This window comes from Arvicola amphibius, chromosome 9 (genome assembly GCF_903992535.2).
Source record: "Arvicola amphibius chromosome 9, mArvAmp1.2, whole genome shotgun sequence".
Classification (NCBI taxonomy): Eukaryota; Metazoa; Chordata; class Mammalia; order Rodentia; family Cricetidae; genus Arvicola; species Arvicola amphibius.
The window spans coordinates 8,406,456-8,433,879 of NC_052055.2; the positions used below are offsets into that span (position 1 = coordinate 8,406,456).

The 27,424-nt window shown below is 37.6% G+C and overlaps 1 protein-coding gene across 1 annotated transcript in view; it reads right to left on the bottom strand.

The window, feature by feature from the left end:
- Positions 1-219: 219 nt before the first annotated feature.
- Eif3e (eukaryotic translation initiation factor 3 subunit E) overlaps positions 220-27,424 on the bottom strand; it is a 28,966-nt gene continuing 1,761 nt past the window's right edge. The window contains exons 2-13 of the mRNA XM_038343092.1: positions 25,141-25,255; positions 22,988-23,105; positions 20,329-20,371; positions 19,019-19,123; positions 14,619-14,744; positions 13,909-14,033; positions 10,491-10,617; positions 9,700-9,801; positions 8,168-8,277; positions 2,013-2,115; positions 1,251-1,385; positions 220-407 (exon numbers count right to left, since the gene is read on the bottom strand). Coding sequence (XP_038199020.1) covers positions 369-407; positions 1,251-1,385; positions 2,013-2,115; positions 8,168-8,277; positions 9,700-9,801; positions 10,491-10,617; positions 13,909-14,033; positions 14,619-14,744; positions 19,019-19,123; positions 20,329-20,371; positions 22,988-23,105; positions 25,141-25,255 — 1,248 coding nt within the window. The 3' untranslated portion in view covers positions 220-368. The remainder of the gene's footprint in view (positions 408-1,250; positions 1,386-2,012; positions 2,116-8,167; positions 8,278-9,699; positions 9,802-10,490; positions 10,618-13,908; positions 14,034-14,618; positions 14,745-19,018; positions 19,124-20,328; positions 20,372-22,987; positions 23,106-25,140; positions 25,256-27,424) is intronic.

Sequence of the window (27,424 nt, forward strand, 5' to 3'; positions counted from 1 at the left end):
TACCTCAACCACAAGATACACAAATCTGCACATATTTAAAAAAGAACCACTTATGCATACTGTTCCCATGGCAATACTCTGTTTTGTACTGTCCTACAGTACCCTGGGAAACTGGGTTTACACATGGATCTCTTATATGGCTTTAGCAACTAGGAATATAGTTGTTTGAAAACAAAGTTTATAAAACACACTTGCACATACAAGGAAACTCAAACAAGGTAAAAGTGAATCATGGCCAATTTTATTCAAATTCTCCAAAATTAACAGCAAACATGTCAAATGCTCCTAAAAATGTATGTCGTTCTTTATATATATAATGGTTACTGTGTCTTTTACTGATTCCTTTTTCTTCTTTTCTTTAGAATTCTTTAATAGAAGCCAGAATCTTGGGTTGCCCAGTTGGGAGCCTAAAATACATGCAGAGAGAAACCATCAAGACGGAATGAAACCCCCATGTTAAGAGAAGAAAGAAGTACAAACACCTCATCACTGGTACAGCTTTTGGACGGGAATAAAGCACACCAATAATCAGTCACTAACATGGTAACAATCATCAAATTTATTCTGGACATAGAGGAAAAAAGCAAACAAGAAAAAATTATCGTATAAACTGCTGTTCAGTTTCAGTTGTACTAGACTTGGTTGGAGAATGCAATTGTAAATCCACTCTAACCTATTCTGGTCTCAATTCAGTGAGTCCTTAAATATTCTGAGTTACTAACACTTTCTACTCTCAGCTGTATGTGCTCAGTGTGTAAGGAGAATTACAAATGCCTTGGAATTTTGAAGTCACAAGGCCACTCAAATTCCTTGAATGTCTAAAATGAGGGATCTCTACTAAAAGGAGAAGGGGATATTTTTGGACAGTTATTTATGAACATCAAATAAAAGATAAAATTAAAATTTATGTAAGATCAGCACAGAAAGCAGTATTTATGTCTTAGCATTAGAAAGGACACACATTTCAAGCACATGTAAGTTATCATCCATCAGCATCAACATTATGTGCTGAGCCCTGAGGAAGCAAGTTTATAAAGTCATGTAAGAAGAGTAAAAGAAAAAAACAACCCAGTTATAATTAGGAACCTAACACATTTAAGACAAAATTTACTTTCTTGAACACAATATTTATAAGCTTAAAAGGAAACACAAAATTAGAACTAACCAATACTGATATGTTCTCAACATTCATGTAACAGCTGTTACATTATTGCTAATACCAAACAGAATGGAAAATGCTTGGTTCTTACCTCTGATCTACTGTTCTGATTGAGTTTCTTCTCGATATTCATGGCCAACATTTGGCTTCTAAAAGAAAGACTTTTTGTCTTTTCAATCACTTGCTGGTAGGGTGATACTGCATTGTTACCCATTACCACGTGACCCTAAAATGAAAGAGAAATTATTACTGAAGCAAAGCCAATGAGTGGAGCATCTCAGTAAATCGTGACCATAACACAATACAACATGCCTGTTGCACACCTATACACTGTATGGGGATAAGAACATTCACCCAGCAAGAAAACATAAGAGGTACTACCACCTTCAAACAAAAAAACTGTCACCCAACTACTTTTTGGTGGGACACATAGTATCAGAAATGGGCTGACACAGAACAGGCAGGAACCTTGTCAGAGTTACAGTCCTGTCCTGGTATAGCCCTAGGCCTGGTGACAGCTCCCATCCTGGTTTTACTTTTCCATTTTGAGGGTAAATTTGCTCAGGATGGCGTTCAATCCAGCCTCAGAGCCCAACTAGGGGCAATTACAGGCCTGTATCACCAGGCTCAGCCTAACAAAGTTTCCAAAACAGGTGTTGTGTTGTGCATGACTGTAATCCCAGCAGAGTAGGCACCTGGCCAGCATCATCTATACAGTGAGTTCCAGGGCAGCCATAGCTTCACAGTGAGACCCTGTCTCAAACAAAGTTTACAGAATAAAATTTGTAATGAAAAATTTGTAGCTATTCCATGACTGTTAAACAGCATGTACCAAACCTACTATAATACTCACTAGTTTGGAGTCAATCTTGGCATCCAACCTTGCATTTCTAATCAGATTCACAATCCATCTCTCAGCTTCTTCTGGAGTCATATTCAGTTTATCTGCTAGCATACTGAGGACAGACAGACGTACACATTTAGTTTTTATACACAGTGTTTGACTTATACTTTGCATAGACTTCAGATCCTTCTGGATCATATTCTCTTGGACATGACTTTTAACTATGTACCCCATTCCTGTTTATATTGCCTTCACACAGCAGCTGGACTGTAAAGATCCTTGATAAAAAGGTGCCATATCCTCCATTTAGGAAACTTCTGGATTTTTAGAACACGATCTTATACTCTGCATGCTCCGAAGTCAGTTATCAAAGGAAGAATTCTATGCTACTGAATGATGAGATAGTACAGCCACTATAGAGCTAACACTTAAGGCTGTTTCTATGTTAGTGATAAAACTCTGGGGGATTCCTTACAGTAATTCTGTATATAACTAACACTGCTTGTGAAGAGGAAAGAGACAGACACACCGACACCAGGCAGACATGATTAAACACCTTTTGGCCCTTATTTATTCAACTTACGATCAGGTTGAAGAGGGTCTGTGCTTAGTATGCAGGGACTAAAGTGCTACTTGTCAATCAGGCAGCTGACAAACAGTATATGCACTATGGTAACAGGAACAGACTTTGCTTGCAGTCATGAATATATGCACACTATTATTATCTGTCCTTGTCTTCACCTCAAATTATACACTATTCAACTTTTAATATAATCACTGATTCTACTTACAGAACTAGAATATTTCCAACAAGACTGGAAAACCAGCAACATATCACTCTGAAACAAAGTTGGTCCTAGAAGTACTACAGACAGAACTTCTGGATCCAATAGTATACCCACCTTTATATGTATTTAAGTCATTAGCAGCTATACAACCGATTATGGAGAGATAAGGCTTCCACTCAAATGTAACCAATTTAGAAAAACCAATCAAATTGTCTTTCAATACTCTCGACCACACCTCTATTTCACATATTTAAACACGGAATCAACAAACTTTTGTTCAAATGTAAAAACTACATTAGTCATCAATAAAATAGTCTAAAACAAGATCGGGAAAATGTTGTGGACATTAGTCACCAATAAAATAGTCTAAAACAAGATCGGGAAAATGTGGAATATTATTTAAGTGTGTTACATTTGTTTATGTTGTGGAACATTTGTTTTAATAATGCAAAGATGTGTTGCATTCTTTTATGTTGCGTTTGTTTAACTCTGTGAATCTGTATTACTGTGCCTGTCTTAAACACCTGACTGATCTAATAAAGAGCTGAATGACCAACAAGGCAGGAGAAAGGATATGTGGGGCTGACAGGAAGAGAGAATAAAAAGGAAGAGAAATCAGGGTAAAGAAGATCTAGGAGCAAGGCCAAGGGGGTGGGGGTGGGGTGGGGAGGACTCAAGGGCCAGTCAGCCAGCAACACAGCAATGCTTGGAGAAAGAAGAAAAGGGTATATAGAAATAGAGAAAGATAAAAGCCCAGACAGAGACAAATGATAGATGGGATAATTTAAGAAAAGCAGACTAAACTGGATAGTGGTGATGCACACCTTTAATCCCAGCACTTGGAAGGCAGAGTCAAATCTCTGTGAGTTTGACGCCAGCCTGGTCTACAAGAGCTAGTTCTAGGAGAGGCACCAAAGCTACAGAGAAACCCTGTTTCAATCTCCCCTCCCCCCAAAAAAGCAAGCTAGAAGTAAGTCAAGCAAAGGCTGGGCATTCATAAGAAATAATAAGCTGCTGTGTGTTTTATTTGGGAGTTGGGTGGTGGTCCCCAAAAAAGAGTAGTGTTCAAAGAATAAAAAACAAACAACAAAAAAAAAAAAAACAGGAAAGGGGCACTGCCCATGTTTGGTAAGTACTCTACATATGAGATAGAACGGAAGAAAACAGAACAGAATAGAATTCCTAACCTGTTTTTTACTTTATGAGCCATGCCTGATTAAAATTCCAACACTGGGCTTAAGTTGGGTTGCTGTACAATGGTCTGTACCCTGTCACTTATATTTTAAATAAATGTTGATTGGCCAGTAGCCAGGCAGAAAGTATAGGCGGACCAGGAAGGAAGGAGAGGCAGGGCAATGAGAATTCTGGGAAGAGGAAAGCACATTCTGCAGTCGTGACCCAGCCACAGAAGCAAGGTGTGACTGCCTTGCCGAATAAGGTACCAAACCATGTGGCTAACTCAGACAAGAATAATGGGCTAGTACAAGTTACTGTGCTACTAGGCCTATCAGTTTATAACTAACGTAGGCCTCTGTGTGATTTCTTTGGGGCTAAAAGGCTGTGGGATCTGGTGGAACAGAAAATGTGAGCCAACATTAGGTTTTCTGTTCAGTGAGGATTTGAATTTGTAATCTTCCAGCCTACCTTCTGATGCCTTGGGATTACAGGCCTATGCCAGAGACCCACCACTTAAAATGGACTGTTTTCAAAAAAGAAATATTCCTGCAACTTGTCTTTCCTGTGTCTCCACAATTAATCCCTTCTGTTTTCCATTAGCACTTTCGAGAAATATCAACTTTTGTGTAAGCAAGTATCTGAAGCTATGAAAGAGCAAGTTTTTAAAAAACAAATACTATCTCACCCAGCATAACTGAGTCAATCTGTTCAAGTTGGGTTGGCTGACAGTCAATTTTCCCTACATCCTTCTACTTATTTATCTTTGGAAGTAGAATTTTGCTATTTAGCTCAGGCTGATCTCAAATGTGTGGTAAGCTTCCTGCCTCTGCCCACTCCACCCAAGTGCTGAGGTTTCAGCACATCCGGCTGTATTCTGCCATTTAAAAGCAGAGCATCCGGGTTTCAGACAGTAACTATGTTTGTGGCATCATTAAAAATTAAAATCATAACAGCAATTCTGTTTATTAGCAATGCAATAAAGTAAAATAAAACAGCATAATCCCGAGGTTATTGGACTCCTCTGTGTCATCTCTATCTAGAAGGGTCTGTAACACGAGGGGCCAGCTCGTTGGGGTTTCTGTCCCGCCCGGTACCCCACAGTTGCTTAGGCAACTCTACAAAATGCTCTAAAATGAATCCTCCCGATCTAAACAGAAACAAATTCTAGATGCAAACAGTACTAAAAATCTTAACTGTGTCTGGAGCAATTTCAAAGTAGACCTAAATATCTTCTCTAAATATTGCTTTATACATCTTTTATGTTGACTAGTTTACCAGTTGCCAGATACAAAAACATAACAAGTTAAGAAAGCAAATAATCTTCAACACCAAACAAAAGCACATATCTATCCTCAGTCCAGTTGCTTTAACTAAGCTTGTTCACGCTTCCAGCACAAACCAGGTATTTCTCTTTGTTTCTGTGAAGTACTTGATAGCAGAGGACACATTTACAAACATTACATACATATCTTGATCTAGAGACTTAACTGGGTTTTTATTGATCCCAGATTGATTATCTATCAAGTAGGCAATCCCGTGTCTTGAGGATGTTCTCTTTCTCTACTCTGAAACCCCACAGTGGTTGGTTATTCTGTCCACCTTAGCACAGATTTGGGAGACCAGCACTTCACATAGGATATTAGTATCGACTTCATACAACCTGCTTCTCCAAATTTTAGTTGACAAGTTTTTTGTTTTTGTTTTTTTTTTTTTTTTTATATTTTATTTCAAACATTGTTGACTAAAGGTCAAGATATGGGAACCTCTGATTTGGTTTTCACTGAAGACCGCAACCAATACATCTAACAATACATATAAAGAAAAGGCCTGTATATCTGTAAGAGCATGCTATGAAAACTAATTAGAGAATCTGCTAAGAAGCTATGGTTAACTGTGAGAGCAGGACACAGACATTTCATGGTGAGGAACAATACAATGTAGGCTTTACCAGCCTAAGCTTGGTAATCCAGGATGACCTAGGTAGCAGCTGGATACCAAACCTCAAGGTTTCCAGCTAAATAAGAGCGCAGAGTCAGTATTTCTACAAGTCCTGAGGTTCCAAAGAAATGTCGGGAAAATGTATGCTAAAACATCATGAAGAAGGCCTGATTTAATATACTTGCATGCATACACAACTACACATGTAAGTAATACTGCATGTGACAGTCAGCCAAAATGCTTCCACGCAGACCAGCACACATATGCATACTCAACATTTGAAAACTCTGCTTCTAGAACTTGAAATATATGTCATGTTTCAAGTAGCCCAGGTTGAACAATGAAGATAGAAAACACTTCCTCTACCACCACAGAAAGTTCTGTTTTTCTAGATTTATCCTACTAAAAAGACTTCAAATCAGTTTTTCTATAGCTGTGCAGTACTGGATTCATAGTTTTTTCTAAGGGTTCTTGCAGCTCAAACTTCTGTTATTTGGAAACATTCATAGCCATACTAACCTGAATATGCCTGACGTACTATTCTGAAGAAAAATGATCCACATCAACATATTCCTTAAATTATTAATTTTTTAGTACTTTTAATCTTCTAAGGCAGGCAAAAAGAAGTTTAGATAACCTCAAGTAAATGCAGTGCAAGTACCAGAAGAGGCTTTGGAGCCTCTGGAAATTTAGTTTAAGATGCTTTGAGATAGTCTAGCAAAAGAGAAAAGAGATCCAAGGAAAATTAAAATGTCCATAAGATAAATAGTAAAACTTTATGCACAGGTCAGTGTTCAAGAGCTTGCCTAACAATTACAAGGGCCTGGTTGGATTCCAGCAGTACAAAAAGAGCAAGCCAAGCAATCAACACAGACAAAACTATAAGCATTCAGAGTCCTAGTCCATCACCATCACCAGGCTGCACATTTCACCAGAGTATGAATACTTGGTCTCTTCCACTGACAGACACAGTGAGCATAAACCCAAATACCAACTTGTAAATGTAAAGAATAAGAATCATTACAAATTCCTTATCCATGACACCTCAGAAACACAATACAAAGAAGCCTTACGACATAAGATGTTCAGAGAACATTTACGCACTCAACAAAGATCTGTACTAAATTCGCTATAAAACACAGGAGCAAGAAGTTCTGGCCGAATACACATGCAAACAAAACAAATCAATTCCAAACACACAAGAGAACACAGTCTATGAGGGAAAAGGAGAAAATTACAAAAGAAAACCAAAATATTAAGCATTCCTCTTTCACAGAGAAGCCCAATTACAAATCTCCAAAACAAATCCTCTAATTCAGGTAGCTGTCCATCAGCCCTATGTGACGTGCCTGCCTTTTAAATCACACATCAATTTTTTATTACGACTAGGAAGAAAATCAATTTTAAAAGGCATGCCTGCAAACTACAATGAAGCCCTAACCCCGTAAGAAAGGCCCAGGGATCACACTGCATGTCTAACTATGGACAACCACTTCAAGGACAACCCACTAAAATTAGGCAAGCATGGATAGATCTCTTACCAAAAACAAATGACATTAAGAAAGAGAATTTAGTTTACACAAAATACCTCAGAGGCAAACATTAAAAGTACTACGTTTTTATGTTTTATATTTGACTTCATCTGTGGCCAAAGGGCACTAATAATTTTTGAAAGCCTAATACATGAAATTAGTTTCTAATAGGCCACGTACATTTCACAATTTTGCCAATTATTTTCTCACACAACAGAGAAACTTTCAACTCAACTTCACCACAAGCTTTCCATGTTTCAACATTTTAGGATGTCACAGCAGCTTACTATATGAGAATTCAAATATGTAATTAAATAAACAAACTTAATTAACAGAAATTATTACCAAATGTAGTGACCTTACAACAAAATTTCCCATTTGCTAAGGGCTAACTCATTGCCCTACTGCTGAAAACCATCTTAAATAGCCCTTCCTAACGGCACAACACTATTTACTGTTTAAAAAGGTAACGGAAAGGAAGTTTAGGTTTTCAACTTGTCACTTGCAAAAATTATATTCTGCCACACAAATAAAGACTAAAGATTCACAAAATTCAAACACATTAAAATTTTCACAAATCATTAGCAAATTTTCTGTTTCTTCTATAAAAGCAAAGAGAAACAAAAATGGAATCAAATGAAATCTTATTTCATGTATCATTATAATAAATGGCAATTACACAGACTAAATAAAGGTAGAAAAAATATATATCCGATCTGAGTGTTCTTACTTAATGCTGATACACTGGTGGATACGACAAAAGGTTTCAAATATGAAGAGACGGGCATTTTCAATGAAGTCCTCAAGACAAGCCACCAAGAAGAAGTCATTCACAAGCACCTATATGCATAAAATAGATTATAAAATTAATGTTGTTGACGACTGTTTTTAAAACTTGACTCACTTTGTCTACTTTATTGCTCTCTTCACTATAATCTACCTAAAACCCTATAGCGTAGCAATTTCTAGAATACTGCTCATGTTTCAAATCCTTAATATTTTAAACAAGTAGTTATAAAATGATGGAAGAAAAACTCCAAGAAAGCCTCAGTGGCTCCTTATTTCATTGATGATCTGAAACAGAAGAGCAACTTCCTGACATGTTTTGTTTAGTCCAACATGCCCCAAATACTAAAAAGAAGAAATGGACTAAGGACATGAACTTTCTGCAACATAAGACAAACAGACTGAGAAAAGAGTGCAGGAATGGCTACTATTTCAAAGACAGTAACAGTTAAAAGAGATTATTTCAACAGCAACAGTAATAATCACATGGTTATAAGAATACAAACTATCAAGACAGATTTTAGTTCTCCATGTTGACTAATATTTAAAATTACAATATGTATTTCCATTCTTCCCCTTAGAGAAAAAAAAGATCTTAATTAAACTGTACACCTTTTTCCCAAAATTTGATTTTAAAGGATGAAATTAGTTGAGCATGGTGTTATACACCTACAATCCCAGCACTCAGGAACCTAAAATACAAAGATCACGGGCCTAAGATCAGTTGAAGGTAAATAACAACTGTGCACTCAACCCTCACCTAACCCCATATTTTGTGAGTATGAGCTAATCAATTAATTAATTAACTAGATGTGGCAAAGCCCTGAATATGGCTCAGTGGGTAAAGCATAGCATGCAAGCATACACCCTGGAACCCATGCAACGGGGAAAGGACAAACAAGCCCCACAAAGCTCTCTTCTAGCATCCACGTGTGTGCCCACAACACTACAAGAGTTTCTTTAAAAAAAATCAAACAAAACAAACGACAAAAGCAGCAGCAGAGCATAATGATGCCAGCCTTTATACCAGCGCGTGGGAGGCAGAGGCAAGTGACTGGGTCTCTGTGAGTCCATTGACAGTCTGGTCTACATATCAAGTTCCAGATTTTCTCCGGAAGAGCTTGTCAACTAAACAAAAGGAAAGGTTGGGTATAAAATCATAACTATAAAATTTTCCTGGTTTATAGGAAATGTTAAATATAATCATTTAAAAAATTCTAAAAACAACTCCAAATATGAGTCAAAGTTGTGATATGTAAGTACATATGAACCAGATTAGAAAAACAGAATTAAGGAGACCCAGATGCATTCAAAACAGCTGAGGCTTTAACATCTGTAACCAACGGAGACAAATGCTAATTACACGACTTCATTCTACCAATAACCTGCCATTTAGCTTCTTTTTTAATTCAATTACTTCAATACCACATCTAGAAATTTAAGAATGTAAACTGATTAGTAAAAATTCATACTTACCGATTCACACTCCCTCAGCTTTTTCTGAGCTCCATCAAAATCAAAGTTGACATATAAGCATTCAACAAATTCTGTAATTGGGTCTTTATATGTGTAAGACTCCTGTAAAATCAAGTCACGTGTCCAGTTAGAGCTTGTTGAGCACTGTTTAGCACACTGCCTATTTAAAGTATCCCCACTTTCCAGTTCTCTTATTAATTCACAGCCAATAATCCACTGTCCTATTCTTCCAGCACCTAGTCAAACGCTTATCCCAGGTAACACATACTATCCAAAGTCTCTAAACTTCAGAATTACTCAGAAGTTTTCAATTCTAACACCTAGTCTCCTTTAGTCAATAAACAATAAAGAACTTCTTCAGCTATGAAGATATAACCCTACTGTAACAATCGTTTCCTTGTATAAATGTGTTATTATTTTAAATAAAGAGTTCTTAGACTGTTTATGTTTGTTTTTCTGAGAAGCTCAAAAATAAATCTAACAGCAGTGGCTTCTGTCCACCTTAAGAAATCTTACTATACATTCTATTCCAAAGGTCAACATGTAGTTGTACAGGTAACAACTCCCCAAACCACCAAGAAGCAGCTCTAGCAAGCCAGAGTTTGGAAGAAAGCACCAATCAGTCACGCCACATCTGTCACAAAGATACTGGGAATTTACAGAAGTAAACGCCCAGGGCTTGGCTCTCTTCTAACTTCATGTACTTTACACATTTTCACCTAAGACTCCAGAGTCTTACTTTAGAACAGTTCAAAACTAAGGGTTCTGCGCTTTAAAGTGTTTGGTTTTACCTGCTGAATAACTTTCACTAGGTCTTTCAGCACCTGCCGGCGTTTCCGCACGTCTTTGTTCGTTATGACTGCAGTAGTCAGATAGCGGAGAATATGTGGACACATCGTCTGGATTGCATTAAGGTACCTAAAGTAAAAATACAACAATTACTTGATAGTCACTGAACTTGCACAATTTTCAATGTAAATAATTCAGTGTGAATTAAAGGGAACATCTGACTGCACTGTTTAACCTCAGACTGCAAACATTTAAGAACAACTGTTACAAGGGAACCACCTACAAAACCAGCAAATTCAATGACAGGATGGGAATTGCACCACTACTTCCAAGAGTGAGTTGGAAGATTCATTCAAGAATCCAGTAAGTCCTTACGATTGCAGAATCGATGTTAGAAGGTCTCTAGATGTACTATTAGTTTATCCCAAAAGCCCTGGAGACAGCTGACTTAGACTCTCTCATCGGAACAGAGAGAGAATTTGCATATACAGGTACTTTCACAGTCAGAACACTGGGCACATACACGAACTAATTTTGCTGATGTAAAAGTAGAAACAATGAGGGCATTATAAAATATTACATGGCCTGGATTAAATGTGTAGCAGTGGCAATCATGAAAACAGGAATAGATGTGACATAAATGTCAATGGGGTCTTTGCCATTAATTACCAAATCATGCTACTACTGACGATGGACAACCTTCTAAGTCATTGCATTACCCTAACAACTTCCTTATATAGATCCAATACATACTAGTTGAGTACCTTCCCCACCAGGTATGATGTTGAGTTCAGAATTATGTCTGTAAAGATCATTTCTCAAAACTATATATTCAAGTTCTAGAGTATCAATCCAGTTCCCATCAATAAAGTTGACTCCATAGAAACTGTTCTTCTAATTATAAACTCAGAAGATGAAATTCCAGGAAGCTTTTGAATATTAACTTCTATGCTCTCCTAGACTATAACATGTACACATGCATATACACATGCAAGCGTACACACATCATTGTATTACATATTCCTACTGAATTCTTCAGGATTTTAGAATTTAATACCTAATAATCTGCAAATCTATCATATGATGCTAAACTTGTATTCTTTTCATACTCCTGTGAGCCACTTCCTTGGTATACCGTTTCTGTGAATACATGGCAGAAGCTGACAAAAATGATGTGAAGAACTAGGATGATTACACAGGTATTTACTTAAGATGTCAAATTTCGAAACTATTCTAATGACAAAATTAAAGCATTTGAGCGTATGTTTAAAAATATAAGTTAAGTAATGAGACAAACAGAATTCCTTCATCAGGGATAACTAACAGGGTTCAAATTTAGAAGTGTTTATAAAAATTGATGGCAAGCCGGGCGGTGGTGGCGCACGCCTTTAATCCCAGCACTCGGGAGGCAGAGGCAGGTGGATCTCTGGGAGTTCGAGGCCAGCCTGGTCTACAAGAGCTAGGTCCAGGACAGGCTCTAAAAAAGCTGCAGAGAAACCCTGTCTTGAAAAACCAAAAAAAGAAAAAAAAAAAAAAGAAAAAAAAATTGATGGCAGTTGAGTTGGGCATGACAGTGCACACCTGTAACGTCCACACTTTGGAGCAGGATGCAGAAAATCAGGTGTTCAAGTCATCCTTAGACACTAAAGTTCAAGGACAGGGTAGGCTCAATAAGATAATCTTTTTAAAAAAAAGTAAAAAAATTTAAATTTATTACACATTTTAAAATGTTTATTGGTTAATGCTGACCTATAATAAAATTTCCAAATACTTAATATTTGGGGGAGAGGGATGTTGCAATGCCAGAGCTCAAACCCAGGGTCTAATAAAAGCTATACAAAGATGTAGCTCTACCACTAAGCTAACACCCCAATGAAAAAAAAATCATTTTTCTTTCTAGGTACTTTAACTACTGCTATCTACTGACAAGCATATGGGGTACACTTTATTGCTTACATAATTAAATTGTCTTGACATTGCTTCTTTGCATGCAACTGCATTACAGATTCATCACTTCTAGTTGAAGTTAGTTGAATGAATTTAGAAATCTGGGACTTTCCTTTGTGCTTGTAATGAGTCTATGACATTCTAGAAGTGCAATGTGAGTTTGAACGAATCAGTCACAGATCTGTGCAACAAGAAGTTCTGCTTCTTGTTTTAGCTTTGGACAGAACGGAAAACACAAAGCTGCAAGGCCTGGCTTGTGATTCATATCATGCTGTCACTGAAATGACTTTACTAAAGCATAAATTTGACATGAAAGCACTGTTTTCCTTTGAAATCTCAGCCTGAATATTAGACTGCAGAAGTGAATCTCCACGTCCTGCTGTGCATGGTGACAGTAGCCGAAGGGCAGCTGTAACTCAGAAAACATCTACCTTTCCCAGATCAAAGCCCTGGTCCCACACTTCAGCAACCATTCTAGTTCCAAACAAGTTCATTTGTCCTGGTTGTGTGTCTTTGGCTGCTGAAATAAAAAACAACTGAATCCCTGCTGGCAAATGACTTTTCTTACTTGGCTAACAAAACAACTAATCAGAAACTCTATCTATTTATTTATTTACATTTTAGGTAAGACTGAGGTACATAAAGAACCTCAGTAACAGTAAGAACTTTAAAAAGGTAAACAAAAAATAAAAACAAAACAAAACTTCTGGCCAACAACACAATAGTGTAGTTAACAAATTTACAAAGCAGTGGGTAGATTTCTTATCAATTCAAGATAAGCCAAAGGCCGGACAGGGTAAGTTGATACAAAAGGGACTCTTCCATGATATGACCTCTACCCTTTTTTACCTTCCAATAAATTAGCATAAGTCTTAATTCCTAACACTTGAATATATAGTTACCCCTCAATATCAATAGGGGATTGGTTCCAAATGCCATTGTGTGTCTAAATCTATGGATGCCTAAGTCCTTTATAAAATTATGGGTTACAGCTTGCATATACTATATAAGTGAAATAATCTCTAATTACCTAATAATATATAGTTTCTGTTTGTTGATGTGGGATTTCCCTCTGTATGCCATGATTACTATTGATAAATATAGTTACTGCTATATTATTTATGGAATAATTACAAGAAAATACCAGTACATATTTGGTAAAAATGAAATTTTTCTCAGTTGGTTACAGAAAATAAACTAAAATAGAGGACCAGCTGTATGCAAGACAACAATGCAAATTCTGATTTAATCCTCTGGATGAGCCCTGAGTCTTCATGATATCTATATTGTTGGTTCAGAAATCATACTTTAAGAAGAATTTTGAAAGATGGGCCTAGAGTAATCAAATAACTTACCTAACAGCTATATGTGAGGTTTTTAATTATCAAGTACAGATATACTACAATCAAACAAAATTGGCAGGTGACAAATTTAGATAATCAAAAACTAAAATTAAACAGTGATGTAACTTACTGTGGTTGGTAGAGGAAGAGATCAATAATATTATCACGGCCTTTTGGATGATTGAAAAAAACAAACAGAGACCAATGAATGAGCCACGTTCGCTGTTGAAGAGACTGGAGCGGAGAACTCACAGACTGAAGGATTAAGAAATGTAAACACAGGAAATATTAGTATGTGAAAAACAGACAAACAATAAACATATGCAATCTTAAAACTGTAATCAGAACTAGACCCTAGTCTAAGGCGTGTACTAGCCAGGCATTATGATCAAGGTTTGACCCCTATCCTTTTCTCATGATCTTTGATATTTCAAACTATCACATGTTATAATCACTTCAGAAGACATTGTATAAACAGGGGCAGAAGTCAACAGTCCTCAGTCTGTATAGGTGGTGACATTAGCGTGGGTGTAGCCGTCACCCTCACAACAGCTCTCTACAGTAAGACCGTTTCCACGGGTACAGCAAACAGGTGGAACGGCCACGGCAGACATAAAGGGCTAAATCCTTTTCTCTACCAGTAAACCAACTGTGTCAGTCTTCAAAGTTAACAAGAGCAAATCAACTATGCTCTTTTGGTCAAGTCAAAACAGTAACAAAAACCCAAATATAAAAGATTTTTATGTTTTTCTCCTCTTAATAGAGCAACGTTGTCCCATATCAAAAAACACAACAAGTACATAGAAATTTCAGAGAATCAATCCAGAACACATAACTCACGTTATTGTCTATGGTCTCTTTTAACCGAGTAAGGTCTTCCATGGCTGCATCCCAATTCTGCATTAAGATTTCAGAGGCCAATTTTCCCCAGAGTGAACTTAATGCATTCCTATCTGTTGCTGGAACCTGTAGGAACAATTAGTTATAGCCTCAATATTGTACAGCAAGAATGTTGACTGAGGTTTATGTCCCACCCGGTTCCATAGCCGTTTAGTCCTGAAGAAACACCATTTACTCTGTGTTTCTTTGAAACATGATCAAAAAGCCACTTGCTCCAATTTCTATCATTAAGTATACCCACAAAATGATCCATATATAAATGCGCACAATTGTTAATAAGCTAAAACTGGAAGGAATCCAAATGTTTATGAAGAGATTAAAACCTGAACAGAAGTACGTGCACAGAATGGAATACCACTGAGCAGTAAGAATTCTGATAGCTGCTGTAACACAATCTCCAAACCTCGCTGATAAAGAACAGTCAGACACAAACATACATATTTTATCATTCCACATCAAAGTTTAAAAGAAACAAAACCTGTCTGTAGGCACACAAAGCAGATCAATAATGTTCAGGACTAGGACTAGAGTACCATGACAAAGAGGACACAAGACATATTCTTGAGGGCAGAGGAACGGCTCATTGGTCAAGGGCACTTGTCCTAACAAGAGGCCCCAGGTTCCATGCCCAACACCCACCTGGTGGCTGACCAACCATCTATAACTCTAGCTCCATGGGATCTAATGCCCCCCTGGCTTTTGGTTGTTGATTATTAGTGTTGTTATTTTTATACCTCTGTAGGCACTAGGCATTCACAAGGTGCAGTCACATTTAGACAAATACTCATACATGTAAAATTTTTTGAAAATTCAGAAAAATATCTTTGTCAATTGGTAATGAGAAAGATGCATGCCAAAATTCATTGAAATTCAAAAACCATTTTATAAAGTTCCATAAAATTGCTCCTATTATATAATGATTAAAACATTTATTTCATCAGGAGCTAGACATGGTTCAGTGGGTAGGGTACCAACTGTTTATTTTAGGATCCCAACATCCACAAACCAAACCGCCCCTAAGCACAGTACTGGGATTGAGAGGTGAGATATGCTGGGGTTTGTTAGTCTAGCTCCAGGTACAGGTAAAGACTGTCTCAAAGGAATAATGCATAGAGTCACAGAGAATACCCAACCTTACTTTGGCCTTCAAATGCATGCAATAATCCTGAGTGCACATACTCACCCCACCCCACCTCTGACACACACACACACAATTTCATCAAGTCTATTATAATGCTATCAAATTCAACATACACTTACTCTGTCTCCCAACTCAATACATATTCCAATTAGAGACAATGAGTATAGGCCATGCCTGGGAATCAGCACGAACTAGACACCTTTTAAAACTGACAGGACAGCAGAAGAGTCAAAACTGGCAATGCTCAGTGAGTCACTGTTACACAAGCTGTCTGGGAACCATGGAAAGTAATTTTAAAGGGACTGATATGCCACTGACTGTTAACCTCAATACATCTTCAATTCTAACGGGGCGGTGGAGGGAGGGGGGACGACACAACCCTAAAAAATAGTAATCAGAAATGGTCCTGGTATTTTCAATTAACTTTTAAACAGCTGCCTAATGGTCCTATTTTAGAGGTAGACCAAAGGCTCTAAAATGAGAACAGATCCTTCCTTAATAAAAATACAGTAACTTTCAAAACAAAAATATTCAGAAACATCTACTAACTCTCCTGATTTCATTTTAATTAATATACTTTTGAAGCATAATGCAAAGAAGTTTCACATCCAAACAGTACATTCAACATATTATAAAAGTCACCAAGTCTTTTAAAAATAAATCTAGGGTCACACAGCTTTAATTTATAAACACTGACCTACAATAGGTCATTTGGAGAGTCAAATTCTAATCTCAGCCCACAGTTACAATGGCTCTTTCATAGCTTATGTTTCCTTAACCATAGATTCAAGAGTAACCAACCACCAAGAAAAAAATCTAGAAATGAAAAAAGTCTAATGCAAAAGAAATAACTAAATTTTCACTATTAAACTTTCAGATAAACACCTACAATTTTTAACGGCAGAATGTAAATCATCTGTTCTCCCTTTGCACTAGGTAACAATGTGCCAAAACAGCTTGTACCCAGCTCCAATCTTTTATCTTATGAAATGAACAATAAAATTCTGCATAAATTCTAAGAAAGACAATTTCCATTTGCTGCTCTCTATTATTTGAATTCCAACATAAGATTTCTTAGGAATAATGCGAAGGTATATAGTTGAATGTTTTTAAAGACAGAGCATTATGTGTCATAATTTTTAAAGTAAATATTAAAACTCCCAGTTATAAAGCATGCATCCATTAATTACAGAAAATTAGGCTGATTATTAAGCTGCACTCCATGAACACGACACTCACAGAACTAGAATGTGTTCTAAGTGGTGGAATAAAAGCTTTTTGTACAACTTCAGCAAGTTTGCAACGCCACGGTTCGTGTGCACTGTGCTGGCTCAACTCCATCTCATTCCAGTTGGCTCTTCACAGCAACCTGCTTTCAAGCGTGGATATACTAGAAGAGTTTCAATATCTGGATTTCCAGCAGTTACCTTAAGTTTCCATGTCTTAGGAAAATGGCACGTTCACTCACTGACCAGCAACAATAAATTTACTGTGCTGGAACTCTAACACGACACTAAATCTTCATTCTCAAAATTCACTCCCACAAGTAACAGATGATATGAATAACCGGCTCTTTTCATGGACCTGTAATCATACCAGGCTTCTGGTTTTACAACCCTAGCTTAAGCTGTTTATATTCTCAAAGTAATCAACTTTTGCTCTCTTCAATCCCTGCTAACATTCAAGGTAAAAGCGATGGAATTTTTTGATAAGTCACTTCACGGTCAACATCAATGATTACCTTCAGTGCACTTGCAAGCTAATCACAGCTTATCCGTAAATGAACTCATTTACACAAATGAGAGAATGAGCAAACAATGTTTTAAATCAAGCTTGGAAATAGGCAGAAAAGATTTGTTTCCTTGAAGGAAGGACAGTGGGTAGTCTAGAGACTGTCCCATACAACTGCAGCGTAGGAGAAATCTGAATAAATGACGAGCACCTGCCTCTTTAACTACCCCAAACAGGAAACCTGAATTTCATGGAAGGCACCAGAGATGGCATGCTCCAAATGTTTTCTTTGTGACATATAAAACTAGAAGAAAAATAGCAAAAGAAAACAAAGAAATCTAAGTAGCTGACTTAAGCAGGACTTTCTCTAATTTCTAGGATTAACTAAAGAAACCACAGGCTTGGGTACTGGTCCATTAATCCACAGTGAGTCCCAATTATAACTTCCTCGATAAAAGGCTAGATAAGAGGAGCACTTTGGTTACTTTAAAGAGTACCTATTACGGCGATTACCTAAATAGAAGACAGAACGAGAAAACTTGCTAAGTCGAAGCCTGAGTTTTAACCAGGCTTCATACCAGGCTCTGTTCCCTCTGCAAAAGCACACAATCTAGGAAGTGACTGAGCAGACTACAATGAAGTTAGTAACTGTTCAAACTTCCCCACACCTCCATGTAATGAAGAAATCACTTACCTTTACTTTTTATTAGTTGAAATGGGTAAATAAAAATTAGGTCAACATTAAAGCACATTTAAAAAAATACAGGATCACAGTTGTTCAGAACAAGGAACAGATTAGGTGCACTTATTAAACCTGTGTCATTAGCTCTGTTGACATTACCATAATAAATTCACGAGAGCACAGAATTCCGCTAACACTAACATTCACATACATTAATGGTTTCCTATTTTTGGATTTCAAGGTCAAATTAAAGCTACTTCCAAATTTGTTTTTAAATTGTATTTATTATTATAGCATGCATACACATGTGTGCATGCGTGCAGGCTGCCACAGAGTAAGTGTAGAAGTCAGAGGACAGCTTTGCAGAGTGTTTTTCTCTAAACACCCTGATGTAGATTCTGGGATCAAAGTGAGGTCTCCAGGTTTGTACTCCGAGAATGTTTAGTTCCATCCTTTCTTGGCAGCCCTCCCTTCAAATTCTGAGGCCCTATTACGGTTTTCTATTTGGGTTTTGCTGTGAAGGATTTTCTCGTCTTTCTTTCTTTCTTTCTTTCTTTCTTTCTTTCTTTCTTTCTTTCTTTCTTTCTTTCTTTCTTTCTTCCTTCCTTCCTTCCTTCCTTTCTTTTTCTCTTTCCTTCCTTCTATTTTTAAACCTAAACTACTTTTCTCCTTTGCCAATGACTGTTTTAAAATTTAAAAGACAGACTCAACAGACAATTTTTTTGAGGAAGCAGGAAAAGTTCTAGAAGCAGAGTAAAAGGAAAAGAAAAACACAGAGGTACTTACCAAAACTCTAAAGAAGTAAAGATACTCTGCAGCTCCTGAGTAATTCCCACACTCGTACTGGAATTTGGCATATCTGTAAAGTGTATCTAAATATTCTTGCCTAAACTGGGGGGAGCGGGAGAAGTTTCCATAGTTAAGTTGCAAAATTCCATTCATTTAACTCTTTTAGATGAACAATTGCCACCAATAAACCCTAATCAGAGAAATACTTGATTGCATGTACATGTGTATGCATGAAACTGTACATTTAATGTTTTTACCTCAGAGTTCTGAACTGTACTGATAGCAATTTTACTAAACACATAAACAAACAAACTTGAACTACAGCTGACGTCTTCTGTAAGTCCACTAAGTTGACTAAACTAAAAAGCACATGGACACCTCCAACGTTGTTAACAAAAATAACACATACAACAGAACTCTTTTTTTTCCCTAAAACTGGCCTCAAAACATTATTGACTTTTAAACAAAAAAACTGAGGAAATCTAAAAGAATTGAAGGCTTAAAACAACAACAAACTACTAAATATTCTGTACCAAAGCACAGAGTATTATTGCTGATCAGCAATCTCTCTAGTAAACAAGAGCTGAAAACTAAAAGATAAGCCTGATAGTACACAAAGCCCTTCTCAGGCCTGCCTTTATCCCAACGTGCTGGAGGTTGAGGCTGGCAGATGTGAGTTTAAGGTCAACTTGGTCTACGGAGTAGGTTCCTGGACAGCCAGAGGTACACAGAGAAAACTCAAAAAAAAAAAGAACAAAACAAAAAAGGGTGATGCCCTAAGCTAACAGAAGAGGAGTCAAAGGTTAGGAAGAACAATAACTTTATGAACTAATGAAGAACAGAAAATGTCAAGAACTCCTGCATTCCCTAAAGTAGCCAAAATGTTCTCTTAATGTGTAAAGAAAGCATTTTAAATTCAATTCTAGTTCTTCCTTTCCTCATAAAGCTACAAGGAAAAAGAATTCTGAGTTCGACACAGCAGCAGGTGCTTTTAATCCTAGACTCAGAAAACAGATGCAGGAGGATCATCAGAATTTGTGGACAGTTTGGCCTACATAGTTCAGGCAGGGAGAGAGTTACTATTGTATGATGATCCACATAAGGCAAACACTGTGAGGATTTGTTACAAAATGGGGATTATAAACAAAAATTCCCCCTTCATCACCCATTTTTACAAAAACTGTGTTTAAAAACATACCAGATGTTATTTAAGTTAACCTAAGAATTCTATAAATTTGTGCACAGTCTTAGTCTCTAAAGATCTTTTTCCAAAAATGACCATTTTTTAATATTAAAAAAATACTCACCCCATGCTTGTCTGCTAGGTAGTCAAATAACATCCGACCATCCCTTAATATTGGAAAAAGTGAGCATTATTATGATTTATAGGCTGCAGAACACAAAATACATAGCTCTAACTTCTACATTATCATCTAAAAAGTCACTTTAAATCTCTTAATTCTTAAACAGAAATATAACTTCTAGAATAAAACAAATAGCACATGTCAAATTTTGATATAAGAATGAATACAAACTTGGAAATTTTACTTTCAGATTTCTCAGGCGCTGACTGGAGACCAAACTTAGATGGTACCTACGTCACAGTGGCACAAACCTCAGACAATTCTTACTCAGATCAAGCTGCCAAATAGCCCAACTTAATTTTTCTTAAATTAGTTTTGCATTAACTCTAGATCTAAACAAACTAATAAAAGAAAGTAGAACAAAGACACCAAAGGAGAAGGAATAAAAAGCAAAATGTTTTCTTTGGCATTTTTCATATGTGGGAGTATGCTGTGGCCAGTGGCACATGTTGGGAGCCCTCCCAGCATTAAATGACTGAATACAAAAATAAAAAAAACTGTGCACAAAGTTCAGACTTTCACTATCCTCTGTCTACTTTCTGATAGAGTATAGGAAACACACTGTACGATCAATGGCAACTAAGAGATTAGTAGAAAAATATCATTTCTATGAAAAAGTAGTTTGTAAGTCTATTAGAGTACACATTTGTAACAGCTGAGTCCCTCATTTGTTTTCAACTAAATTCCTGCCTTCATTTGCTATTCTCTGGTGCTATGATAAAACATTCTGATGCAAAGCAACCTGTGGAGGAGAGGACAGGGTTCATTTCCCAACCAGTCATTGAGGAGTCAGGGCGGGACCTTGGAGGCCCAAGGGGATATAGAGACCATCAAGAAATGCCACTTACTGGCTTGCTCAGTTTGTTTTCCTATACATTTCCTAGACATTGCCCCTCTCTCCCCATATATAGACTGGGCCCTCCCACAGAAAAGCATTCATCAAGAAAATGCCCACAAGCATGCCTACAGGCCAATTAGATGGAGGCAATTCCTCAAGGGAAGTTCCCCTTCCCAGGTTAGTCTAGCTTTACCAAACTGACAAAGAGCTAATCTGCACAGAGCCCATCCATCGCGAAAGGCTCCGTCTACTGTGTGGTGAGGACGTCCTGCGTGCATTCTGCTCCTTCCTTTGTGTCACCGTCTCCAAGTTTTCTTTGAGTAGTCACTCTCGTTACGTTTAGCTATGAGTATAAGCCTGCGTGGGTATTGTGCACATTCCTGTAGGTGCCTACAGAGGCCAGAGCAATAGAGCCCCTGCAGCTGGACTTACAGGCAGTCGTCCGTCACCTGAAATGCAGCTAGTCCTCTGCTTCAGTACATGTTCTTAAACCACCTCTCCAGTCCCCATTTCTGATCTTTATGTGTCTAACACATCCTAAAAACATCTGTTCTCATCTAACATCCGGATTATTTCAACATTCACTTTCTGCATATTCATAAAGGTAGTTTTCTCCTTTGAACAGCTTTTTATCTGTGCACCTGTATGTATGTCTGCACAAGCACCTAGTGTAATATGGCATGGTGCATAGCATATTACAGCATGGCAGAGTAATTTTGTAGCATTTGCAGCTTGTCTAATAATATCAGGTAAGACTTTTCCAAATCACAAGTAAAACCTTAAAGCCAATCTCTTAAAAATTTGGTTTGAACATATAATATAGAAACCAACAGCATAGCAAAGTCACTAACACTTTCTGAAGTAAACACATTGGTAGTTAAGACACGACATCAGTAACATTCAAGTTTAGTACATTTTACTTTTAAATATTTCTAGTAACTCCATAGGCTTCAAAGCATTAAGTAATGCTAAGGCAATGTGCCTTATTTGGAAACAAAACAAGAAAGTCTGTTTCTAGAAAAAAAATTAGAAATAAAATAATCTTAGCTGGGATGAGTACAGATATTGAAAAATGTAACAGAATGTAAGCGGTAAGTGAGCTCAGGTTTCTCCTTCAGAAAGCAACCCAGGCATTCTAGGCGTCCACCAGGAACAGGGTTTTCTCCAAATGGCTTTCAGTTGGGTGACTCTTGGGAAGGGGTACAGGGAAAGGCAGATCTTGAACACAAAAAGTTTAGCAGCATTCCCTCCTGTACGCTTCCTTTTTACAAGCAGCACGTCTCCAATGTGACAATCAAGGTCTCCAAATATTGACAAATATCTCCTATCAAGGACCAGAGCATATTGAACTGCCAGGGCATGATAAGGTATGACTAGTTGGTTTAAAAAACTTTCTTAAAATCATAGTATCAGGGCTGGAGAGGTGGCTCAGCTGTTAAGGGCATCTATTGCTCTTGCAGAGGACCTGTGTTCAAATTCCCAGCCTCCATCAGAGGCTCACAATCGCCTGTAACTCCAGTCCCAGGGAACCTAACCCCCTCTTCTGACCACTAAGCACACTAGGCATGTATGCAAATGCACATTTTTCAGCAAAGCACTATACACATAAAAAATAAATTAGTACTAAAATATATTGCTATGAGAAACAACCCTTAAAAAATAAAGACACATGAAAATATACAAGTGAGGAACTCACTTAGATCCTGACCTTTTACTACAGGGGCCCAGGTTAGAGACCTTCTAGGATCCGAGTTCACAGATTACCTGGTGGACTGCATCTGCCTTGTAGTTTCTGGATCTTCAAACATCTTCACAATTGGCTCTGTTTCTGCCTGGAGCTGTTTCAGTTGTGCAACAACTGTGGTTCTTTTTTCTCTCAAAGCTAATGAAATGGTACCATGAGTTAAACAACACCACTCCATGAGACTGTCTAGACAAGCTTCCATTAATTCAAACTACACACACTTATTTATTCTTTATACTTTCCCTCACATGCCAGGAACCACCAACTCAACACCTTCCCCAAAGACACAACTTCCTTTCACTAGAGCCCCAAAGGCACATAGAGAAAGAGGACTTCATCTTCCCACTGTGGAGGGGAAATCTACAATGCTGAAGGGCGGGGTGACTAGTGCTGAGAGTAGGCAGGAACAGGTAGCGTGTCACCGGGCTCCACATTTCCATGATTTCACTCCAAGTATCCTTCTATATGTTCCTATTTAATTCCTGACTGACTACTACCCTAGAGTTTATGAACATAGGCACTACACTAAAGGTTTACATATTATTACTACGTGGAATGCAATTTTAATCTGGTCAAGAATCTTTTTTTAATATAAACTATAATTTCACAAACCAAATTCTGTTCACTATACCACCACAAAAATACAGAGAAAACTCACACATAATCTACGTTGCAAAGTATCTCAGATTAATGCTCAACAATTAATAGCTCTTGTACTTGTGGTGGCATACATTTGTACTTCTAGCCACTTAGGAAGCTGAGATAAAGGCAGACAATAGGATAATAGCGGGGCTGGAGAGATGGCTCAGTGGTTATAAGCACTTATTCCTCTTCCAGAAGCTGAGTCTGATTCCCAGCACCCACAGGGAAGCTCATAACCATCTCTTAGTATGTGAGGCTCTCTTTTGATCTTCTGGATACCAGGCAGACATATGGTATATAAACACGCAAGCAGTCAAAACATCATACACATAAGATAATAAATAATTAAAAAAACCCAAAACTGTTCATTCTCACCACAAACTAAATTTAAATAGTTACTGCCTATAATTAAAAAAAAAAAAAAAAAAAAAAAACGCTATACTGACTTTAACAGTGTCTGCATTATACAAGAATAGTCCGATCCTGCTCCTTCTCCACACCTGGATACTGTTTCTGTTCCCAATTTTACTTTATTTATGATTATTTTCAGTGTGAACGATGGGGATTATTGGGGTGAGCCTAGAGGCTGGTTCTCTCTGCTACCATGGGCTCCAGGGAGCAAACTGAAGTCATGAGGCATTTGCAGCAATGCTTCCCACTATCAGGCACCTCTGGCTCAACATGGACTGGCCTTTTCTTTCCCTAAGCATTTCTTTATAAACCTCAGTGCTTACGATAGATGAATAGATGTTCAAAACCAAAACCCAAAAAACTTCCAAGTTCATGCCCAAATGAAAAAGCAGAGAACCTGCTATTAAAATCAGCAATGTTTAAAAAAGTGAAGAGCTCTTTGCTGTTCAGAATTTGTTACATGCGCAGCAAAAGAAAAGGCAAAGAGGAGGGAAGGCCCTATAGCATTTCCTATGCTTTTTTTAATCTTTGAGGCAGGGCTCTGGTAGGATTAGAACTTGCTGTATAAACCAGGCTCTTTTCAAACTCACCTGCTTATGCTTCTAGGCCCTAGGTTGCTGGGATCAGAGGTGTGTACCTCCAAGCCCAGGCCATAGTTCCTGTACTTAAGGAACCATTTTTCTGTCCTTTTCTTCTTCAAGAAGCATCTACTGCCCTGAGCCAGTCTGGAAACTCTCCTAGCAATTCTCCAGCTTTACTCCAAGGCCTTAGGAGCGTCTCATCGAATAGGTCCGCATTTTCAAAATAACACTCCCAAGTAACCTGATGATGTCAAAACTTATAGAACTGCAGCACGCTCAGAAAATTGTAGGCCATCAGCCTGTAGCATAGCCACAGCTCTGATGGCACACACTATGATCTGAAGGTATTTGACTATTTTTACAGTAGTCACATCTTTCACTAATAGAAACACGTCTTAGAATCCTTGTGACTCTTCTGTGTTTTCACCCAAAGATTTAAGAAGGGCTTATTAGCTACAGTTCTCATATATCATAAATTTTCACATACATTTAGCTATCGGATATGCTTTAGCTTACCATGAGGGATATATAAAGCTTACCATGAGGGATATCATCAGAGTAAAGGTTTTTGTAGACATCCATAGCAAAGTCTACCATGTTGGTATCACTAAGAAGATCCAATTTTCCTTGTAATAATTCTTTTTCATTATATATCTGTAAGAGAAAAACTACTTTTAATGAGTACATCTAAGTTTTGTTTATTCAGCATCATACTTCATGAAACACTATTTAAAAATGCTTGTGTGTGCATATGTCTGTGTACGTCCTGCTGAGTTGGTTCAGCCTATGTGGGGGGACTGGTGTGTGGGTTCAGCAGGCACAGCACTTGTTAAGCAAGTAAGGAGAATAGTGTTCAATCCCTGAAAATGACATGAACATGATGAAAACTGACTTCACAAAGTTAGCCTTTCTCCAATGACCTCCACGTATGTGCTGTGAAAGCCAATGCACTGAAATCTCTCCCTAAACCCTCAGTTAAAAAAAAAAAAAAAAAAAAAAAAAACCAAAAGAAAAAAAACAAAAGAAACCTCACACAGCCAGAAATACAGGTCAGTAGTAAAGCACTGGCTTAGGGTACAGAAGGCCCTAGGTTCACCTCTAGTACGTGTGCGTGCGTACACACACACACACACACACACACACACACACAGTCACCTATTTGTAAAAAGAAAAGTAACCAAAATAGCAAGCACCCAATTACACAACATATTATCTACTCAAATATTTGAAAATGAATGTCAATCCCATCTTACTCCTGAACAATTACTGTTTTATCAAGTAATCTTTTATTCTTTCTAGAAAAGTTATACAATATATAAAACTCTCTATGCCTTCTCCACTGCAAAGCAAAATCCCCTGCTCCCTCTCCACGCAGGTAATGAGGACTCGGCTCTTAAATATTCACCTCTTTACTATTCTTTGCCTCCACATGCCTACCAACCTCTCCTTGATGTGACCACGCCTTCACATTTTTCCTCACTTACTAGCTGCAATCATTTATGGGCTTCTCCATTTGTACCTCTAAAATAAAACTAGCACCAATTTTGTAAGCCAACAACCTATGCTAGGTTTTTGATTTGCGTGCTCGGGAAACATGTATTAGCTCACAGAAAAGAAACATATACATAGACTCACATAAAGATGAAGGCTAAGAACATAGACGGAATCTGAGAGACATTTATCTATGTGAGAGATAAGACTTATGTTCTGAGTTTAATTTGCCAAGGGAAGAAAAATTTCGGAAGAGCCCACAATAGTGCATCACAGAACCAAAAGGTGAACATCACAAATCATACACAAATCTCCAACAGTTACATCTTAATAGTCACTTAAGACAAATGGACAAAAGGCACATGAGACAATCTCAACTTCCTTAATCAAAAGGGAACTGCCTATAAAGACTATGATAAAAAACATCAGTGCTAATATAAACAAATAAATTTGGGCATGGTCTCATAAGTCCATTCCTTGGGAAACTGACATGACATAGATAAAAATAATGGGTTAATATAATCCACAAGAGCTAGTAAGAAGCCTGAGCTAATGGGCCAATCAGTTTTATAACTTATATAGAACTTCTGTGTGAGTCTTTGGGACTTGCCGGCTGTGAGAACTGGGCAGGACAGAAACCCCAACAAACAGCCCCTCCTGTTACAGACATCCAAGGATGGAGTTCAAGACCATCTTAGGTCATACAGCAAGATCTTCCCTCAAAAGGAAAACAGAAGCCCAAACAGGTTAAACAAATCTATAATGTGAAAAGAGCTTACACTGAGAGGTGTGATGACTGAGACATTGGTTAAAAGGGGGAAAAAAATCCGAGCGCAGAGAAATTAGGGCAAGGATCCTAACCCATGTCCAAATTCAAAGCCCAGGGTTTGGGCCTTTGAACCATCTGTCCCGAAATAGAATAAATATGATATGCAAATACATAGTCATTTAACTAATTATTCAACAATTTCAAAGCCTTAATGCAGAACTATAAAAGTGTGAGAACATGGAGAACCTAAGTTGTTCCTCTTCTGGAACCTATGCTCTCCAGTATCTACCATGTGTTAGTCCTGACATCCATCATGATCCCTGACTCCTCACTGTCTAGCTTTCAGAATACAAGCACCTCCTCAAAGTTCTAGCAACTGAAGACAACAGAAAAACTTTAATTTAACAACACTTGGCCAATACTGTCTCATATGTACTACTTTACCTTACAGACAAAAGTTAAGTTTTTCAATAGTGAGATGTCTACCTTTTACGCTGGATTTTTTCAGAATTCCAAGTTCTGATGGGCAGTGGTGGCGCATGCTTTTAATCCCGGCACTCAGG